Here is a 19,575-nt window from a genome sequence, read left to right on the forward strand (position 1 = left end):
GGAGGGGGCATAGTGGAGAGGGGAGGACAGGGATTGGAGTGGAATGTCAGGGCAGGGAGAGAGGAGACTGGGCTGGGGAGATGACCTGGAAGGGAGGGTACTGGGATGGGGGGGGGCGCAACATGGAGAGGCCCTGGAGGTGGGGACTGGGGAACGAGGGGATGTATCCAACAGAGCCTTCAGCCGAGATTCTAACAAACACCACTTTATTGAACACGCAGGTCCCAGCACATACAGCCACAGACAAACAGAGGGCCATGGTGCCGAGCTCTGGCCTGCACCATTCTGCTTCAGCCTGAAGACTTGGGGGGTGATTCCACAACACAGAGATGCACAAGCAGGAAGGGTGAAGCCAGGGTCTTCCCCCATGGGTGCAGGGAAACCCCTGGTGCCTGCTACTCCAGTGCTGCCCAGGCACATAGGAATCTTGCAGCCCCACCCTCTGCCCCTAGCTCCAGGGTAGGGAAATAAAGGAGAGTGTAGCCAATGACAGCCCTATTACTCCTTAGCTGAGAACACCCACCGTTCCAGATCCCACACAACCCCACACTCCCCTCAGCACGCAAAGGGAAGCCTGTCATCGTCCTGGGCTGTACTCTATTTACCCGCACTGCAGCTGCTGCAATAGAGAGCAGGCAGGTAGCAAAGGCCTGCCAGGACCCGGCCGGTGCTCTGTCCCTCTCAATCTCAGCATGGCTGAGGCATGTTTGCAAGGAGACAGCTCCAGGGCCCTTGGGGCTGCCTTTCCCCAGACAGGAATGCAAGTCTCTTCGGGGGGGAAGGGGGGCACAGCCCCGTGGGGGATATGAACACCACAGGGTTGAAGTCTGAGGGAAACTTAACTCATCTGCTAGGAAAGGGCAGGGGCTGTGAGTGGTACACCTAGCCCAGCTCACTGAAGCCACTCATACAACTGCTTATTTTAAAACATACCAAAAAAAGTCATTTTCCTTCTCCAGGCCAAAAGCCTGAGGGGAAGGATGCTGGCTCTGTCCTTGAAGCTTCTGGGTGCCCCAGCAACACTTGCTTCTCAATCTTGCTTCCACTGCTGCTGGAAATGGCTGGGGCTGGCGGCAGGGCAGCCTGGCCAGGACTGTCTGTATTACGCCCAGCTCCATTGGCCTGCTGCAGGGGCTCCTGCTTCAGAGTCTAGGCCCCCTGGTTGCACCCAGCAACAAGCCCCCACCTTTGTTATTTTAAACTTTCATTTATTTACAAAAACTGTCATGGAAAATAAAACATCAGTGGTGGGGGAACTGCAGGGTCACTGCTCACTTGAGAAATGCCACGTCTGGGATCTTCCCCTCCGTCTGAAAGAGAACAGGAACCAGTCACAGGGACTCTGGGCATTGCAATGCCCCCATTGCCCAGGTAGAGGCTGCACAGAACTTCTGCATCCTGGCTCCAAGCCTCCCCCCCCCCCCCGCCCCCACCCCCCATCTATTAGACATCACTCCCTTCCCAGAGCCAGGGATAGTGTCAACATAGGAGTCCTGACTCCTAGTGCAGTGCCTTCTCCACAAGACTATCCTTTCCTGTCCCTATGAGGTGCCCTGAAGCAGAGAATGAAGGAGCCAGGCCCCGTGAGGAAGGCAGCCCCAGGAAAGAAGATCCTTGTGGGGATAGAGAGGGGTCGAGGCATCCAAGGTGGCTCCTGGCCCCATCCCACCCTCAATCTCTGGGCATTGAGGCTGCTGGCGGGGAATGAACATGCCCCTGGCTTCTCCCCTCCCCCTCTCTGGTGCAGGATTCTGAGAGATCCCAGTCCCCTGAGATAGAGTCAGGCCCAGGCACTGGCTCACCTTGAGCTGGGTGAAAACCTGGGCTGCCTGGCTGTAGTCCCAGTCGTTGTCCTGGAGGCACCTAGGGCAGAGGGACACTGTCAGTGAGCAAGTGATAGGCCATGGGGCAGCACCAACTCTCCCCCGAACCTCCCCCAGGGCCTACTTACTTTTGGGACCACTCAACGTTCATGCCAGACTGCATGGCGAAGGCCTGTAGCATTTCCTGCTGCTCGGCCGACAGCGTGGGCACGGGGCTGGACGAGGGCGTGGGTGCTGGCATCACGAAGGCCTTGCGGATCTCCTCCGTGTTCGCTTTGCGCACAAACAGCTGGTCATTCACGATGCACAGCCTGGGGGGTGGGCAGAGTGAGGCACTGGGGGGGATCCTCATCCCTTCCCTCCCCCAGAGCCAAGGAGATACCGCTGCCCCGCCCCCTGCTTCCCCCACTTACCCTGTGATGCCAGCTGGCACAGCAATGAACATGCGGGTGAAGCCTCTCACCATATCCCGGGACTTGCCATCCACTGCAAACACAGAGAACAGAGCCCAGTGAGGGGGGTATGGGGTCTGCCAGAGGGTGAGGGGTCTTAGCAAGGAGAGGTGCAGGGAGGCGCTTGGAAATGGAGGGTAGGGGGGCTTCTGGACACTCACCTTCCTTGAAGACCCCATGGACAGCAAAGCACAGCAGGGTATTCTGCAATATGAGAGTAGGGGGGGTCACTGAACTGCCACCCCCTCACCATGCCCATGGCACCTGCCTATGCTGCCTCCTCAGTGGCCTAATAGCTTCTGCCTCCCATTGCCTGACCACTCCCCCTTTGTTCCCCACACTGCCCCCACCCCACCTCACAGCACAGCCCGCCGTGCCCCCAAGGTGGGGGCATTTTCCCCCCCATCCCTCCCACCTCACAGCACAGCCCGCCGTGCCCCCAAGGTGGGGGCATTTTCCCCCTCCCCTCAACCCCCGTCACAGCACAGCCCACCCAGCTCCTGGGATGGGGGCACTCACCGTCTGTGCACAAACATCCACCACAAAGGAGTTAACGTCATGCTGGGTCTTGGGGAGCTCGTTGAGGAAGGCCACCACATTCAGCCTTGTATGCTTGAGCAATTTGAAGCGCAGGCCTGGAGGGAGGAGCGGGAGGTGAGACCCCACCCAGCATGACAACCCAGTCACAGCATCACAATCTCAAGTCTGCCCTGCACAGAAACCCAGACCTGTGTCTGCAGAGAGTCTGAGCTGGTCACTTTTTTTTTTATTTTTTGGGGTGGGGGGGTGAGGAAGAGAGAGGGAGAGAAAACTACCCTGACCGTAACCAATGCAAAAACACTGCCAGAGCCTGAACAGCCGGAGCTGATCCTTCCAACAGGGGCAAGAGCTGCCTCGAGTGTCACTGAGTCTGCAGAGAGCCTGAGCTGACCACTCCAAGAGGGGAGTGCTGTTTCGAACGCGATCGATGCAGCCCCATGGCACTTACTAGGGTCCTTGAGTTTCTTCACATTTCTGCTGCCCTTGAAGTATTCACTCAGGATGCTCCTGTTGAGAAGAGATGCCCGGTGAGTAGCTGGGGGACAGTACCCTGGAGCTCCTGACCCATCAGCCCCACAGGAAAATGCAATGGAAACCTTCCTCCCTTACCTTGCTCTTAGCTTCTCCCTGTGCCTCGCAAATGGGAACAGAGGTAGTCTCACCCTACTGGGCAGGGGAGAGGTGAGCCCCATTTAACAGAGAGGGGAAGGGAGTTGCCTGAGGGGACAGTGTGAGTTGAGGGTCGAGCCAGAAATAGAACCCAGCCCCCCTGCTCCAGCCAGAAGACACCACTCACCTCCAAGAGCTGGTGACAGTACCCAAGAATCCTGACTCCCAGCCCCTCACCCCCATAGACCTCACAGCCCTCCTGTGCCAGGGATAGAACTCAGGCGTTCGAGTTCTCAGCCCTACGGTCCTTTGGGAGGGCAGTGACTAACCCCTGGTGGACGTACCTGGAGGGGTTCTGGGAGAGGAAAGGGATGCTGAGGGAACAGCAGGCCCCATCGTGGTAGGCATCCAGCAGCCCCTGCCTGTCACCAGAATCATATACAGAGTAATACCTGCCAGGGAGAGAGCGTGTTAGCAAAGGGCAGCTGTGCTGCTAGGACAGTGGTTTCACTATCCCTGCCCCAGAGCTCTCCCCACACCTCAATGCCCTGTGCCCCCTGCCTGTGACTCTGGAACAACATGACCCATATGCCCCCTCCCCATCCACCCCCCTCCATTCTAGCTCCCTAAATGACTCATCCCACGTCAAGGTACTTACTGCTGCAGGAAGCGAAGCACCAGCACCTTCAGGTCATCCGAGCCAAAGTAGCTGCCCTGTAGGTCAGAGAATGTGCCAGTTAGTGCCCTGGCTCGGAGCCCTTCCCCCCAAAACACCCCTGCCCCTTCCCCAGGACTTGCCCCGCTAGCAGAGTGGTTAGTGCCCTGGCTCACAGTCCATCCCCTCTCCACACCCCAACAGTGCCTTCCCCGGTCCGGCACCAAGGCCCATCCTGCTGGCAGAGTGATTCATGTCCTAAATCAAAGTCCCCCACTTCCTGGCCCCTTTACCTTGCAGGGGGGGAGGGTGGTGGGCGTTTCCACATCAAAGACAATAGGAGGGGGGAGTTCGTGGCCGTCCTGCAGAGAGGCAAAGGTAGAGCAGTGAGCAGGGAGTGCCCCAGCAGTGGCTCCTGAACAGGACAGCCCCAGGTTAGTGCAAATCACTCACCAGGCGCAGAAGCTTCGGGAACCGCAGTCGGATGGAGCTGTCAAAAATGGGACATGAATCAGTGGGGCCAGCCAGGGCCCAGCCTGACCCCTATGGGGCCTCCTTCCCTCCCTGACCCCACCACTCTGGGCCCACCCCCCATGCCCTTGGCACTGACTCTGCAGGCCACAGAACAGGGATGCCCCTGTGCCCACCACACTCCCGCTTCCCCAATGCAGCACCCCCATCTCACCTTAGCAGGGCAGGGACCCAGCGCCGAGGGGCTGGGTGGCAGGGACAAAGCAGATAACCCCCCTGCCTTAGTGAAGAATCTTGGGGCAAGAGACCAGGGCTTTACTACATCTGCCCTCCAGATCTTGGAGCCTTGGCCAATTTTACAGGCCCAGGAACACTATGGGGCTGGTGCCGCATGACTGAAGGGCTCCACACTTACCTGGCTCTTACTCACCTATGCGGCTATTCTCCAGTGAGGAGAGAGAGTGGGGGTGGGGAGGGGAAGACAAGGGCAGGATGGCAGGGGGAGAGGACATGGATTCCCACTGATCATGGAGCCGCCGTCATTGCAACCAACTTACAGCTGGGGGAAGCTTCCTGCATCAAGCCCCAGATCTAATTAATGTCCACGCCATGGCACGTAGGGCAGGGATGACAGAGGAGAGGGATGCAATGGCACAGAGGAAAGGAGGACAGAACAGGAGGAAAGAGGGATCTGGGAGCCCAGGAGCAGAGCCTCTTCCTCCCCTGCCTGGCTCCTCACACCTACCCCAGACGCATTGGTGCCGCAGAGATTTGAGGGAGACTCACTCCGGGAGAACACAGCATTCTGGTCAATGGAAAGCCCGGGCCTCCTGCTCCTGCTCAGAGCCAGTCCTAGCCATGCCTGCTGCCATGGCAGGACCTGGGGCCGCTGATGGGCTTGTGTGCAGCTGCTCACCGAGAGCACGAGAGAACAACGTAGCATGTGCCAGGCCCTTACACCAGGAAGGACCCCTCTGCGCTGACCGCCGGGCGGTCTGGTTTGGCCACTGCACGGCTGTGCCTGTCTTAGGTTGTTCCTTCCGTGAGGAATCTTACCCGTCTCTGGCTAGCCAGCCATCGTTGAGGGCCAAACAGGGGGCGCAGGGACTGGCAATAACAACAGCTCCGGGAGTGTTTGGTGCAGAGCGATATGGGGGAGCAGCCCCCTAAACATCCATCAGGGGCAGAGACAACAAGCCCCTCCTGTGTGCGACTGGGGAGACCAGGCGGCGACAGTGGCTCTCCCATGGCTAGTGTGGGAACAGGGATACTAGAAGAGGCTGTGCATCCTGGAGTCCCAGTGCCCAGGCTGAGGGAGGAGGAATGGGGAGAGAGGGGAAGAGGAAAGCAGCGTAGAGGCAGAATCTAGCTGTTACTTTAGGGGAGTAGAGTGCATTGTGGGGAATGGGGACAGGTCTCCGAACTGGCTGAAATAGAAACCACATCATCAGCCGTGCAGCATTCAGGTCCCATGCGCCCCAGGGGGGGCCCAGAGCCTCAGCACAACCAGAGAGGGATGCGGGGAGAGAGACACCATCAGGGGGGCAACTGCAAGAGGGGCTGAAATCCAGCTCCCAGCAAGGAGCTGGCATCTTCGTTCCGCTGCATTGCCCTGCACCGGGCAGGAGAGGCCAAGTGATTGGGGCCAGGCGATCCACAGGCCCCAGAGGCTGTCACTGACCTGACATAGCTGGACTGGTCCCGGAAATTGTTGCACAGAGGGTTTCCATCCAACCACAACTCCTCCAGCTTCAGCCCCTTCACCTTGTCCAGCTCACACTCAGACTTCAGCTGTGGCAGGGAAAAAAAGCAGAGGGGCAGAGCATGAGTGCAAGGCCGCGGAGGGGTGGCCGGACCGGGGATGGTGGCAGCACCTACCTCATTGCGGGTCAGATTAAGGATCTTGAGATTGGTGGCTTTCTGGGCCAGCTCCGCCAGGTCATCCAGCTGGTACAGCTTGTTGCTGGTGAGATTCAGTGAGAGCAGCTGCAATTGCAGAGTGGACAGAGGGTCAGAGGAGAATCCAAGACAGAACTACCCATCCCCAGCGGGGTGGCACGGCGCTGAGCGCTCAGACCGAGGTTCCAGGACGACCCCCCCACTCCTCACCTCCGGGATGTTCTCTTCAATGATCTGCAGCACAGCCTGCATGCAGTTCCGCCGGTTCAGCACCACATCAATGTTCTGTGCCACCAGGTCTGGAAGAGACGCACAAGCTGAGCACCCCACACCAACACCCCTTCCTCGATACCAGCCGCCCCACACCTGCCAGGAGAACACGCACCTGGGTCCGTGCGAAGGCTCTTCAGGTCCAGGGCCTGCTGGGACCCGTCATATCTCTTACTCATGGTGAGCTGAAAGCACAGAAACCATGGGTCAGATGGGGATTGGTCTGCAAAACCCAGCAGTGCAGGGCCTGAGGCAGGCAGGCCCCTTGCTTGACTCCCCTAGGTGCCATGGGATGGAGTCCTGGGGTAGTTTTGCCCAGGCCCACTGCAGTGTGACAAGCTCCTCTCCCCTACACCCCACCCCAATATGCACCAGGAGCCCCCCAATCAGGAAATAGTGTCCCATTTCCTAGAGAGCTCCCCAGAACTGGTGCAGGCTTGAAGAACCTCCCCATGGGTCTCCCCTGCAGAGCCCAGTGGGGGCACAACAGAGCTACCCTGCACCACTCACCTTCAGCTGCTCAATTTCCTCCGGCTTCAGCTCCTTCTGGACAGACTGGGGTGGAGATGAGTGGTTGACAATTAGCACCACCTGGAACAGAGGCAAGCTGGGTCACAGAGGGGCAAGAGCCAACACTGGGCAGGAAGCCAATTTCAGGGTACTGGGGGGTGTCACAGAGGAGGCCCATGCAGTGCAGAGAGGTGTCTGTCAGGCTATGTGAGGACTGGACACAGGACATGTTCCCATGCTAATCCTCCCAGAAGAGCAGAGACCTGGCCAGACCCAAGGGGCACCCCCAGAGAACGGAAGGCACAAGGCCAGCTGTAGGCATTACATCCCTCCTTCACCATGGGGGTCTTTCCAGCCAGGTGCTAAACACAGAATGGCCCAGGGGAGGGGGAATCATACCTTGTAATTGTCTCGATCTGTGATCTTGCGGGACAGCTGCTTGAGCGCATTGGCTGTTGCCATATCCTCAATATAGAAGTAGGCCCGGCTTTGGTCGTAGTGGAACTGAGGGGAGAAGCCAAGCAAGTCAGGGAGCCCTGGTATCCCCGCCCTGTCAGGAAGAACCTGGCTGAGCTATGCCTGCCTACAGGCATTCCCATCCCCGCAGCTCCACTGGGGAAGCTGAGGCACAGGGAGGAGGACTGACTCACCCAAGCCTGCATAGCAAGTCTGTACCAGAACCAGGAAGAGCACCCAGAAGTCTGGCCTGACTACTAGTGCCCCCGCTGCTGCAACCACTAGACTCCAGTTCCCTCCCAGAATTAGGAATTGAAACCAAGGGTCCTGACTCTCAGACTCCCCTCCCTTTCCAAGAAACAGGGATAGAACCCAGGAGTCCTGACACTGTCTCCCTGCTCACAGCCTGCATGACACCCCAGTGCAGCTCTCACCTCCACTGGAGTAAAAGGGACACTGGACAAATTCTGGAGGGAGCTCAGAAGCCATGACTTGTCATACTTCTTTCCATAGGGAATCTAGGAAAAAAAGGCACTTGTAAGTAGCATGTCAGTAAGCCGGCAGCAAACTATGGGTCTTGGAGCTAGGGAGGTCTCAGGGAGCAGCCCTGCTCCTAGGAACCAGGAGCATCAACCAATGAACAAGTCCTCTCCCCCTGCCCAGGGAGCTGCCTGCTGGTCAGACACTTGGCAGCCAGGCTGGACATTATGCCCCCTTCACAAACTGAGTCAGAGGGGCAGAACGGCAAGGTGATCTGCAAGGGATGTGCCCTGGGTTACCAGGATGTGCCAGGGCTGTGGGGTAGGGGTTTGGCCAAATTCCCTGTTCCCTCCCTCACCCTCCGGCACTCACTGTGACCTTGTACCACCTCCTCCGACAGCTGCTGCGGCTGGCACTGCCACTCCGGTCCTGGGGGGTGAGGTCTCGTTTCACTGTGACATGGATGTTGGTGGCACCTCCCCGGCCCCGGTTGTGCCAGTCATCACCTCGCCTGTTCAGCCGTGACCCATAGGGAGTGCTGGAAAGCGGAGGGACACAAGCGCTTAGCATTAAAGACGTGTGTGTGTGTATCTTGAAAGCTCAAGGAAGCCAGAAATACCTGATTGAACCCTGTGGTCATCACTGCATTACAATAAAATCTCTGCAGCAGCCTCCAGACACGGAGACCCTATTTATCACCAGCACAGGAACAGTGCAGCTTTCCCCTGATCCCCAAATCAAGAGCTGGAGTGGAGCTGGTGCCCCCTGGAGGGGAAAGGCCACAGATCCCATTCCCTGCCTCCCTGAGCCAACCAGTCCCCTCACCTTGGAGCCTGACTGAAACAGGCATCCCCTAGAAGGCATCCCCCCACCCTGAGCCATTCCATCACACACAATGCCCAACAGCACCTCTCACTCACTATCTGGTTCGAAGATTGTCATGGGCGTCGCTCATGGGAACATCTCCGTCGCCCTCCTCCAGCTGACCAGAAGGGCTGGGACCTGCTACACCCCGGTTCCACGAGCGGTGGTTCCCCTCACTGTACATCTTGCCTCGGAACGGACCCCGACCTTTCCTCCTCCTCCCAGCGAAGCCCCCACCGCCACCTGCACCGCCCACACGGTCATCATGTTCTGTGCAAAGGAGCAGGAGGAGCATCAGACACCATCCAGGGACTTCCCTCTTTGAAAGCTTGAGACATGGGAAACTGCTTATGCTAAACCCCTAACCCTCCTGAGCCCTTGGGTCTGCATCAGTAGAGATAAGAAAATGCATCAGGCCCCGTCGCCTCCACCCCTTTCCCAGTCCATTCCACAGGGCTCCCAGCGCCCCCCGCCCAGCGTTTCCACTGCACCCATCCCCCCCAGAGCCCCTCATCACCCTGCCCTCCCCCCATGCTGGGGTGGGAGATAGGAGCAGGGACTCCCCAGGAGATAGGGAAGCCCGAGCGAGATCACAACAGAGACAGCCCCCAGCCAGCATCCCCTCCGCAGGCCCACCCCCGAGACTGGCACAGGCCCCCCAGAACCCACCCCCAAAGCCCCGCCCTCCAACCCTCTCCCCTCCAGACCCCAAAGGCGCCACACCCCCAGCGACCTCCACAAGCCCCGCCCTCAAACTCGCTCCCCACCCGACCCCAAGGCTCCGCCCCCCCAAGAGCTCCCAAAGGCCTCAGCCACAGCCCCTCCCGCCCGCCCGCGTCACCCAGCCCCCTCACCGCTGTACCCCCCTTTCCCTTCCTCCGCCATCGGGGGCGGGCTCCGCGCGCCGCTGCTGGGCGGGGGAGGGGAAGGATAATCTCGCTAGTTGGCCGAGCGGGGGAAACTAGGCAACGATCCCACCGCTCGGCTCCGATCCGCTGACCCAGCGCATGCGTAAACAGCCTCCCGGAAGATGCGCATGCGGTGGGCGGTCCGACCGAAGACATTACGCATGCGTAGTTCAGCAGCGTCGGACGCTTTTCTATGAGAAGTAACGCGTGCGCTGAATTCTGCCTCCCCCTATTTGTTCCCGAAGAGGTGGAGACACTACGCATGCTCAGAAAAACCGACGCTCAACGCGGCTCAGAACGCTGCGCTGCGCATGTCCACAAAAGCCCCCTCTCTTTCCTTTCTGAAGTTTCTGCTGCGGCTGGAAGGAGGGACTCTCAGGGACAGCGCTTCCCCTGCGGTGAGGGTTCGAGTCTTACATGTGGAAGCCGAGACCTCCATTGGATCTGCGTTCAAATCGCATCCTAGCAGAGAATGTGGCAGTGGGACCACTAGGTACCTAGATCATCTGCCTTTTCCCTATCCCACACCCCCAAGATCCTGGGTTCAAGTCCCACCAGTGGATCCTTGGCCATATTCTGTGGCTGCAGCTTCATCTTTGGACAGCTGCCCCCATTGGCCTCAGTCCCTGGGACCACCCCTGTGAAGGCCCTAAGCTTCAGAATCCATGGGGACTATAATAACTCCTTTCGCTCCTTGCACAGTATGACAGACCCCCACAAGGGCCAAAGGTCCTGCCTTCCTTATGGGTATAGAGGCAACATGCAAGCCTGTGCTCTTCTATCCATTAGGACAACATGATACCCTGTGCACTGGGGATGACATATATCAGAGGGCTGGTATTCCAGCAGCTAAACCCACTTCAGGGGCAAAGGAGGTGTAGAAGCATTTTGGGGGGGGGGGGGGTAGAAGCAGCCTACCTCCTCCCAGTGCCATGTGCAAGACTAAGGTAAATGCATCCAGGATGAGTGAGCACAACCTCAGCCCTTCCCCACTTGCCATTTCATCCTGAGTTTTGCACTGTTTCTCTCCTAAAGTCCCTGGAGGCAGATGACATAGAAACCACTGCTTTCATTTCCAGCCCCCAGGTTTGGAGAGAAAAAGTGGAAACCCTTATGAACCAGACCAAAAAGAATCAACCCCCCCAGATCATTTTATAAAATAGAAATCTGGTGATTTTTATGGGGGCCGATTTTTTTTTTTTTTTTTACCCCTTGAGATTGGCACTATTTGCAACCTCTTTGGGGCACAGGTTGTCTCTGCTCTGTTTGTGCAGTGCCAGCACAACAGGGCCCCGGACTAGGGTTCCCACACACTACCACACACCAACTAATGAACTAGAGGTGGATGTACTGCACCTGGAGAGGAGCAACTGGTAAGATGGACACACTTTCCAGGGCCCTGAGACTGCAAGAGATCCCACAAACATCATCCACAACCAGAATAGGCATTCCCCAAAAACATGCCCCAGGCAGTATCTTTTGGGACCATGTCATATTAAGTGACCATACCATATTAATGCTTTATGTATCTCTGTGGGCCAGGGACTGTATGCACTCCATGGGGGGAGCAGGGCCGCCCAGAGGGAGGGACAAGTGGGGCAATTTGCCCCAGGCCCCGCAGGGGCCCCCACAAGAGTTTTTTGGGGCCCCTGGAGCGGGGTCCTTCACTTGCTCCAGGGCCCCCAGAAAACTCTCACAGGGCCCAGGCCCCCCGGAGCTTCTTCTGCTCCAGGTCGTCATCGTCAGTTTGGCAGCAGGGGGGTTCTTCCACTCCAGGGAGGAAGGACCCCCGCCGCCGAATGACTGCCAAAGCGGGAACCGCTGCCGAAGTGCCGGGTCTTCGGCAGTAATTCGGCAGCAGGGGGCTCCTGCTGCGGGTCTTCGGGGCACTTCGGCGGCAGGTCCCGGAGCGGAAGGACCCCCCCCGCCGCTGAATTACCACCAAAGCGGGGGTCCCCCGCCGCCAAAGACCCCAGGCCCCCTGAATCCTCTGGGCATCCCTGGGGTGGGAGGGTTACCACAGCTCCTCCAGGAACCAATACCCCAGAGGTCAATTAAGATGAATTACTTAAGGCTTAGGTTGTAAACACCTCCAGAGAATTGTTTCCCGTTGGGAGGTTTGAATATCTGGTCCAATCTGGCTTTTCCAGAGACCAACAACGGAAGAGGTTTTGCTCTACAAAGGTAAACTGATGCAGGGCCATTTCTCTGATCCAGCAAACAGACAGGACTTTCTGTCTAAGGGGGGACCCCACCCTTGTGGAATAGTTGGAAAAGACTTTAGCTGAGTGGGGCCTTCTAAGACAGATGGGTGATGCCCACTATTAGCATGCCTGTAGTCTAGGATCTTTTTTTTAAAGATGTTCTCTGTTATGCTTTTACCTTAAAAATACATGTGCTTAAAGAGCTGCATGGTGACTTGTAATTGCTGGCAACGCACTGGTCATAGTCCTTAGGCACTGGCTGTGAGACAAACCTGCTTGCTGGAGATATCACAGTGGAAGGCTGTACAGCCTCATAACCCCAGTGAGGAGGGAGTGGGACAAGGGTCTCTGCCCAGAGACCAGTGACAGCTGGAGATCTGAGTGGACCACAGGGGGGATACAGTTGAAGTTACCCTGAAACTATGGCACCCAGTTTGCCTTGCATTGCAGGGCTTGTCAGGACACTAACATCTCAGTGAATCAGAATAAGCTTCTCAGTGAACCTTCCACCCATCCCCTGCAAGGGGTCTCTCCTTTCATGTCTGCTCCTTCCTGGTTCTGATGCTCTAAGAAACTGAATTGTTGCCACTAGGCCTGGCCCTCTGCTCGTGCCCAGCACCCGCACCAGCACTTTTTAAATTATCCTATTTGCAGCAGCCCTGTTGCCCCCATCCCAGCATCTGGTTTATATACAATCTCCCACCACCACCGTCAGCTCAGCCCAGGGGAGGACCTGGTGTTCTCCTCTCTCTGCCATCTCTCCTAGAGAGCAATCAGCAGGTTCCAGCTGGAAGCAGCGGCCAAGCACAGGCCCCTCTCACTCTTTCCATCCAAACCCCAGAGGATCAGACCCAGCTGACCCAGGTGGTAGGGCAGGGCAGACTGAGCTCAGGGCAGCTACAATGGTCTGCATGGCCCCAGTCTCTCCCCTCCCCACTTTTCTCAGTCAGAGGACACTGTCCAACTCCTCAATGCATGAGGGAAGCTGGCCAGCTGGTTACCAGCTCAGAGGTGTGGGGAGCAGGCTCAGCCCAGGAACCTGCAGGTCACTCCCAGCAGCTTCCCAGCTAAGAGGAGACCAGAGCACAGAGACCTCAGGGTGGCAGCTAGGCCTGTGGACATGACCCCCCTGGTCTCCCCACCCAGGACAGTGGCATCCATCCCCAAAACCCTGTGCCATCCCCAGAGCCCAGCCCGCAGGAGACATATGGCCAGCAGCAGGTTGGGGTTACAGTCAAGCTTTAATTTCTTTCCAGACTGACTCTGCGCCCACTCCTCCCAGCCAGGAAGGGGCAGGTTACACCCCTCCTCTTCCTCACAGGTCTGTGTCTCCCCATCACCTGACTGCAAAGGGACTCTCATTAGCTAGAGGGGGCAGCACCCACATTGGAATGTTAAGACCAGGTGATTGTGGGGAAGAATCCTGGGGGTGAAGGGGGGCTGAGGTCACAGCAGGGTCATGACCAGGGATCATCTCAGCCACCATGATCAGGACCTTAGCGCCCTGGGCTAGGCCAGGGCAGGGTTATTTACATCAACCATTGGACAGGACATTGTGTGAGAGTACCAGCAGGGGGAGGAATAAGGCCCCTGCCCCTCCCCACTCCGCTGGGGGAAGGGGCATCACCCCATAAGGGGTTGGGGTTTAGCAAGACCATAGAGAGATGGTGAGGGGGGCACCATGGCCTAGCACCTCCTACGATGTTAAGGGAAGGAGCCACACACAACTCACCGCAGGGACCACAGTGGAGGGGACTGAGCTCTGCCGCCCCCGCCACAATCACAGCTCAGGTGCAAGGAGCCCAGTGCTGCCCACCCCAGAGGGGGGCCATCAATGCAGGACTTAGAGCTTATCTGGGAAAGGCCAGCGTGTGGTGGTACCTAGGCAACAGAGCAACAGCGGGAGGGGTGTGTGGGGGAGACACACCCACCTCTCCCTCTGCACTGACAGCCATACAGACAGACCTATCCAACTGTCAAGGCCAACCCCAGCTGCAGTGGCGCCCAAGTGGCCAGGGGAGGGGTGCAGAGTGGGGAGTCTGTGCTTGGGGCAGCCCCATAACTATGGGAGAAGGATGAGACTTAAATACGCAAAATACAACTAAGGGTGGGGGGAACGGGGCTAACCCGTCACTCAGCCAAATGCCCCACGGGGCTGGCGAAGGCACGTCCAGGGGGCAACCCCTTCCCCATGCACACCAGAGAGCTGCTAGGTGATGAGTGCCAGGGTGGGGCAGTTAGTCCTGGCTGCAGACAGCTGGTGAGCCCCTGCGCAGGATAGGGGGAGGAGTAGTCCCACACGAGTTTTGAGGTGGGCTCTGGTGAGAGTCCCAGCACTAGAGGTTCCTCCAACACTGGTGTCAGCACCCCACAGGCAGCACCCTTTGCTGCAGAGTCCTGGCGCTACCACACAAGGGAACCAAGGCACCTGCCTGCCCCAACTCAGTCCTGGGACGTCCAGCCTGGGGGTTCCCGGAGCTGTAGCAAAGTCCACAGGTCACAGTGTGAGGAGGGAGAGCCCCTCTGGCACCAGGCTTCCCCACCTGGGTGAAAACTAAGAGTCCAGCGCACAGATGTCCAGTAGTGGCTCTGCCAGAGAGAGGGCGGGGGCTCCAGTTGCTGGGGGAGGGCAGATGCAAGGGGACAGCTCAGGCCAGGAACACCACAAAGATGATGAAAAAGACGATGAGGATGAGGAAGATCTTGACCATGAGCCAGCGGTTGGAGGTAACTGACTGGAAGTATTTGAGGATCTCAGAATGCGCGGCTTCCACATTCAGCTGGGCGTCCTCCACGTTGGCATCAATCCTGTGGTGGGGAGAGAGGAAACAATTGAGTGATGGGGCCCCTGGACTCCCCCACCCACCAGGCCTAGTCCCAGAGGATGAGCTCCACACTCTGGGTGTGGCAGAGATGAAGCTTGCCCCCAGGGCCAATGTGGGTGAGTTTCAGATGGCCACTGTTCTGTGTGGGGAACTGGTTCCAAGCCTCAGGAATGCGGGATGAGCCCCCAACTAGGGCTGCAGGGAAGGGAGCAGGAAGCTGTCCAGCCATGCCTATGAAGTTGGTACCTCTGGATGGTCTCCTCTTGCTCCTTCACCATGTGCGCCAGCTGCTGGAAGATGGAGCCTAGCTCCACGATGGTGGATTCAATGTTCTGCATGGTGTCCGCCCGGCTCTGGATATACGAATCCTACAAAGGCGAAGGGGAGTCAGTGCCTGGGGCAGCCCTCATCACCCCCCATCCTGTCTCTGGAGCAGTCCTCCCTGCACCAGTACCTGTTCATCAATAAGCTGCAGTTGCTGGCTCGTCCGGTTGTCCATGTCAATGGCCACATCCCCCGCCCGCCGGGGTTCATCCTGCAGCATCGCAGAGCCACCTGCAGAGAGAAGCCAGTGCAGTCAGGGCTGCCAGAGACTAGGGAGCCCCGCAGCCAAGCCCCAGGCTTCCGCACTCCAGGCTCCCAGAGCGGGAGGGCCATCCCTGCCTCCACACAGGAAGTTACCTACTGGTCTCCCTTCCCTAGAAGATGGCACCTATGCCCCCTCAGAGGGTGCAGCAACCCCCTCCCCCAAGCATCCTCTCAAGACAAGGGGCTCTGGACTCACCCAGGTTGCTGGCATTAAGGGGAATTGGGGTCCGGGAGAAGTGCTCACGCCGGCTCCGCTGTTGCTTCAGGTTCTAGGGAGCAAGGAGAAATTGGAGCTGGGGTTAGATGGGGGCAAGTGGGATCTTGGCGTGCTAGTTCTCCCCATGGAGGGAGGGGAACAGGGGACGTGCTCAGATCTTACCTCTGTTCTCACCTCCAGCACTGACTTGAAGTCATTGGACATTGAGGCCAGTTTGGACTAAAAGGGAGGAAGTGAAAGGTGAATAGAGAACTGGGAGCAGGGCCCTGACTCAACTATTCCCACCCCAGCTCAAAAATCACAGCCTCCTCCGCAATCCATTCCCCCTCCACCAGCTCAGAGCCACCCCATTTCCCTCATCAGCTGTGAGCACCGCCCACTCCCCATGTCTGTCTCTAGCAGCTCCACTCCCCCTCACCTGCAGTGACACCACAATGGTGTTGGAGTGGGTCTGCACGTGCCGCCCGCTCTGGCTGCCCTTGGCCCGCACGAAGTCCTGCAGCTGGGCAATCTGCTTGTTCAGGCTGTTGATGTCCTGGGGGAGAGAAATTGCTCCAATCTCAGTTGAGGCCCACACCCCCACCCGATCCCAGCTGCCCTTTGGCTCCCACCCAGCTGGGGTTGCTGTTCATAGGCTCCGGGTCCTTTCATTCCTGCCAACCCCACCTCCCAAATGAAGAGGCCATCTCTGTCTCAGCCACCAGGAGATGCAAGCCTAGATCACACTAACCTGTTTGATGATGTACGTCAGCTCCTCTATCTCCACTGCCTTGTCGTCAAACAGGGACTTCCGCTTGGCCACTGGGGACAGAGAGAGGGTTCAAGGGGTGTCCTCTGTGAGGCCAACCCACCTGGCAGGCAGTGGGGCTGGGGACAGCCCCAAGGCCAGCTCACAGGAGTCTCGGCTTCTTCCCTCCACTGCAAGTGCCCTGCTTTATCATGGCCCCCAGGATCAGAGCTAACAGCCCCTCACACATGCAGGTACAGCACCAATTACCCTCCCTCACTGCTCCTCAGCGGCCCCATAGCCCATCCCAGCCGAGTGAGACAAGTCTGTGTCTCCAGTTCACAGTGGCTATAAAGAGGCAAGATGCCATGTTAACCCCCAGTGCCATCAACAGCCCCACCATGTGTGAGCCCACACCCCCAGGCAGCCCCCTCCTACCCTCCCTCTCCCCCCACTCACAGATAGTCAGCTTCTCCAGCTTGGCAAAGGTGTTGCTGAGATCTTTCCCGATGCGCCTGGGTGGAGGTAGAACAGGAGACCAGAGTTAAGGATGAGGTAGGGTCTGTGCTCCCTTAGTTGGGGCCTGCTCACTAAACAGACCAGCAGGGCACTCCCGCCTTACCCCAGCCCTGACCTCCAGGACAGCCCCCTCCCATCCCCATTCTAGTTCCACAAGATTCCTTTCTTGCCCATTGATCCTGAGCCGCCACCACCACATACTCCCGGTTATCCAGCTGCTGAGCCCCCTCCCCAAGCCTTGGCTGGCCCAGGCCTCCTCCAAGACCAGGTCACTCTGGCCCCACTCACTTGGCTATGACGGTGAATTCGCTCCTCTGGCGCATGGCGTTCAGAGCGGGTTTGTTCAGCTGCAGCCCATTCTGAAAGGAAAAAGACAGACTGAACTCAGGTGTTCTGGGGCTGAGCGTCCCCCATACTAACAAAGAGTGGGCCTGATGCCCCCCAGGAAACGAGGACTCACCTGTCTGCTCTGCAAGGACTTGCAGGCGGAGAGGAACTCCTGGGTGCGATCGCGACATGACATGGTGTCCGGGAATGACAGGGAGGAGGCGACAGTGGTGGCAGCAGGTGGGGGCAGCTCCTGTATCTGCGAAGGTCCCAGATAAACGCCCTGATCCGTGTTCTTAGAGCCGTGGCGTTTTCTCGTATTCATTGAGGCACATAACCTGGTGCTAGGGAGAGGGGAGGCCATGGGCTCAGGGGCTTGGTTAATGGCAGAGAACCAACACCCCCCTCACCTGTCCCCATTAACCCTTTGTCCCACCCCCACTCCTCAAGCACACTCACTATCACATCATCTCCTCTGGTCCATTCATCTCTAACTGCAGCAAGGCGGTCAGGCTACTTCAAGGCACCCCTGCCTGCCCATGCAGAAGCAGCCCCTGACAAGATCCAGATGGGGATCCAGGCTCCTATGAGCTCAGAGGGGGATGTAAAGGGCTTCCCCAGCAATTCATCTGCAGTTCAGAGAGGAGAATGCTTTGTGGTGCCCAGAGTGCAAGGGAAGAGCCAGGCATGTACAACAGGGAGAACCCCCCTGCCCCACTGCACAGCTGCAGAAGCCCCCCAGAGGTATCAATGCTATCCTGCCCCAAGCTTCAGTGAGGTCCAGTCCCCATGTGAGCAGTCCAGCATACAATATGACACTGGGTGACAGTGACAGGCAGGGATGGTGGCAGCAGAAGCCAGTGTCAGGATCAGGCCACTAGGATTAGAGTTCCATACAAGCAGAGGCAGGAAGGGGGCAGGACTGGGGGCTGGGCTCCGCAACAGAACCCAAGTAAATAAACACTGAAGGCATTTGGGTCCCTGTCCATATGTTGGGGGTTTTCTGTCAAGGTCCAAATTTCTTGGTCAAGCTATAGTCAAGTCCAGACTCCAGAGACACATTTTTCATACGGAATAAAAACAAACAACAACAACAGGTAAATAAAAAGATTTCATCGTCCGTTCAAAAGTGTCTGGTGGTCCGGATTTGGCCCACGGTCCGCCTATTGACTACCCCCGTGCACCCCGGTGCTTCAGGCCACTTGGTGAGAGCTGCCCCACAGCCCCCTTTTGCCTACCACTCAGTGTCCCTAACCCCATTAAACAGAGAAAGGAAGTGAGGCACAGAGCGGCGGTGGGGGGAGCGACTTCCACAAAACAGCAAATAACGGCTAGGTGGCAGAGCCAGAGAGAGAACCCAGGAGTCCTGGCTCCCAGCCCCCCGCCCTCCCCCACTGGGCCCCTGGGCAGGGGGCTCTGAGCAGGGAACTCCGGGGGGTGGGAGGAGCAGGGAGAAGTGACGCTGTAAGGATCAGCCGGGGCAGACCCTGAAAGAGGGAGACGAGGAGAGGAACCTTGGGGGAGCACAGAGCGGCGGGGGGGAGCCCGGGGGCCCCTCTGGGGAGCACAGAGCGGGGGGAGGGGGAGCCCGGGGGCCCCTGGAGGGGACACACACGGGCGGGGGCTGCCCCAATCTGGGCCCAACCCTGCCCGGGGGTCCCGATCCCGCCCCCCGACTCACCGAAACGCAGATCTACCGCTGGTTCTCGCAACCTAGACCCCACCGGCCGGGTACAACGTCACTGCCACGTACGCCTCACGTAACACGTCAGCGCGTCACGCCGAGACGTGCCACGCCCCCTCCCCGCGGAGCGCCTTCTTAAAGGGACCGCGCTTGTCATCAGCAGTCCTGACCCCTCGTAACCCCGGCGTGGCGGGGAGCTCGCGCGGGTCGCCCCAGGGGACCAGCCCCCGCCCGGCCCCTAGCTGAAGCCACACACGCCACGGGACCCCCCTATACCCAGCCTCTGGGCACTGGGCCCCCACAGCCCGGGGACCTCCGCAACTGCCTGTGCAGAACTGACCTCCCACCCACACACGCTCCTCAGGTGCCCAGGGAGTCCACACCCTGCCATGGGGCGCTACCCCCCATGCCCTGCCCTGCCCTGCCCGGGGACACTGGGCCCCGCCTCCAGCCCCTTCCTGGGGGCAGTAAGCCCAGCACAGAAGCAGCTGTGAAAGTTATGTTTATTCCCCCTCTCTGTTAGCAGCAGGGCAGCCCTCTAGGCTGG

The 19,575-nt window shown here is 58.5% G+C and overlaps 2 protein-coding genes across 4 annotated transcripts; both read right to left on the bottom strand.

The window, feature by feature from the left end:
* Window positions 1-189: 189 nt before the first annotated feature.
* NXF1 (nuclear RNA export factor 1) lies at window positions 190-10,078 on the bottom strand. Of its 2 annotated transcripts, none has more exons than XM_045024215.1 (21): window positions 9,884-10,078; window positions 9,086-9,299; window positions 8,538-8,703; window positions 8,120-8,203; window positions 7,629-7,733; window positions 7,230-7,310; window positions 6,835-6,904; window positions 6,660-6,748; window positions 6,429-6,536; window positions 6,232-6,341; window positions 4,533-4,569; window positions 4,373-4,441; window positions 4,083-4,138; window positions 3,769-3,876; window positions 3,264-3,322; window positions 2,795-2,910; window positions 2,437-2,479; window positions 2,256-2,309; window positions 1,952-2,063; window positions 1,803-1,863; window positions 190-1,310 (listed from the first exon to the last, which is right to left on the bottom strand). In XM_045024215.1, the coding sequence occupies exons 1-21, from the start codon at window positions 9,912-9,914 to the stop codon at window positions 1,272-1,274; spliced, it is 1,812 nt and encodes a 603-aa protein (XP_044880150.1). In that variant the 5' UTR covers window positions 9,915-10,078; the 3' UTR covers window positions 190-1,271. The 2 variants fall into 2 exon arrangements, with proteins under 2 accessions (XP_044880150.1, XP_044880149.1); XM_045024214.1 differs by having other exon boundaries at window positions 1,952-2,134; window positions 2,237-2,309; window positions 9,884-10,075.
* A 3,285-nt stretch (window positions 10,079-13,363) lies between these two features.
* On the bottom strand, window positions 13,364-19,164 carry STX5 (syntaxin 5). 2 transcript variants are annotated; one of them, XM_045024148.1, is made up of 11 exons: window positions 19,026-19,164; window positions 17,478-17,688; window positions 17,306-17,376; window positions 16,958-17,013; window positions 16,502-16,572; window positions 16,190-16,306; window positions 15,934-15,990; window positions 15,751-15,823; window positions 15,421-15,521; window positions 15,213-15,334; window positions 13,364-14,949 (listed from the first exon to the last, which is right to left on the bottom strand). In XM_045024148.1, exons 2-11 carry the CDS (start codon window positions 17,667-17,669, stop codon window positions 14,790-14,792), a joined length of 1,020 nt encoding a protein of 339 aa, XP_044880083.1. In that variant the 5' UTR covers window positions 17,670-17,688; window positions 19,026-19,164; the 3' UTR covers window positions 13,364-14,789. The 2 variants fall into 2 exon arrangements, with proteins under 2 accessions (XP_044880083.1, XP_044880084.1); XM_045024149.1 differs by lacking the exon at window positions 19,026-19,164 and adding an exon at window positions 17,804-18,240.
* Window positions 19,165-19,575: the final 411 nt, after the last annotated feature.

This window comes from Mauremys mutica, chromosome 7 (genome assembly GCF_020497125.1).
Source record: "Mauremys mutica isolate MM-2020 ecotype Southern chromosome 7, ASM2049712v1, whole genome shotgun sequence".
In the NCBI taxonomy this organism is placed as follows: Eukaryota; Metazoa; Chordata; order Testudines; family Geoemydidae; genus Mauremys; species Mauremys mutica.

Excerpts from the sequence above, each read along its gene's own strand:
- NXF1 (XM_045024214.1), bottom strand. The coding sequence starts at position 9,914 with ATGGCGGAGGAAGGGAAAGGGGGGTACAGCG. Across the intron at positions 4,139-4,372 it reads CCACCCTCCCCCCCTGCAAG|GGCAGCTACTTTGGCTCGGA; the intron begins GTAAAGGGGCCA and ends TCTGACCTACAG. Across the intron at positions 2,135-2,236 it reads GTGCCAGCTGGCATCACAGG|GCTGTGCATCGTGAATGACC; the intron begins GTAAGTGGGGGA and ends CCCACCCCCCAG.
- STX5 (XM_045024148.1), bottom strand. The coding sequence starts at position 17,669 with ATGAATACGAGAAAACGCCACGGCTCTAAGAACACGGATCAGGGCGTT. Across the intron at positions 16,307-16,501 it reads TGACGTACATCATCAAACAG|GACATCAACAGCCTGAACAA; the intron begins GTTAGTGTGATC and ends TCTCTCCCCCAG. Across the intron at positions 15,991-16,189 it reads CCATTGTGGTGTCACTGCAG|TCCAAACTGGCCTCAATGTC; the intron begins GTGAGGGGGAGT and ends CCTCCCTTTTAG.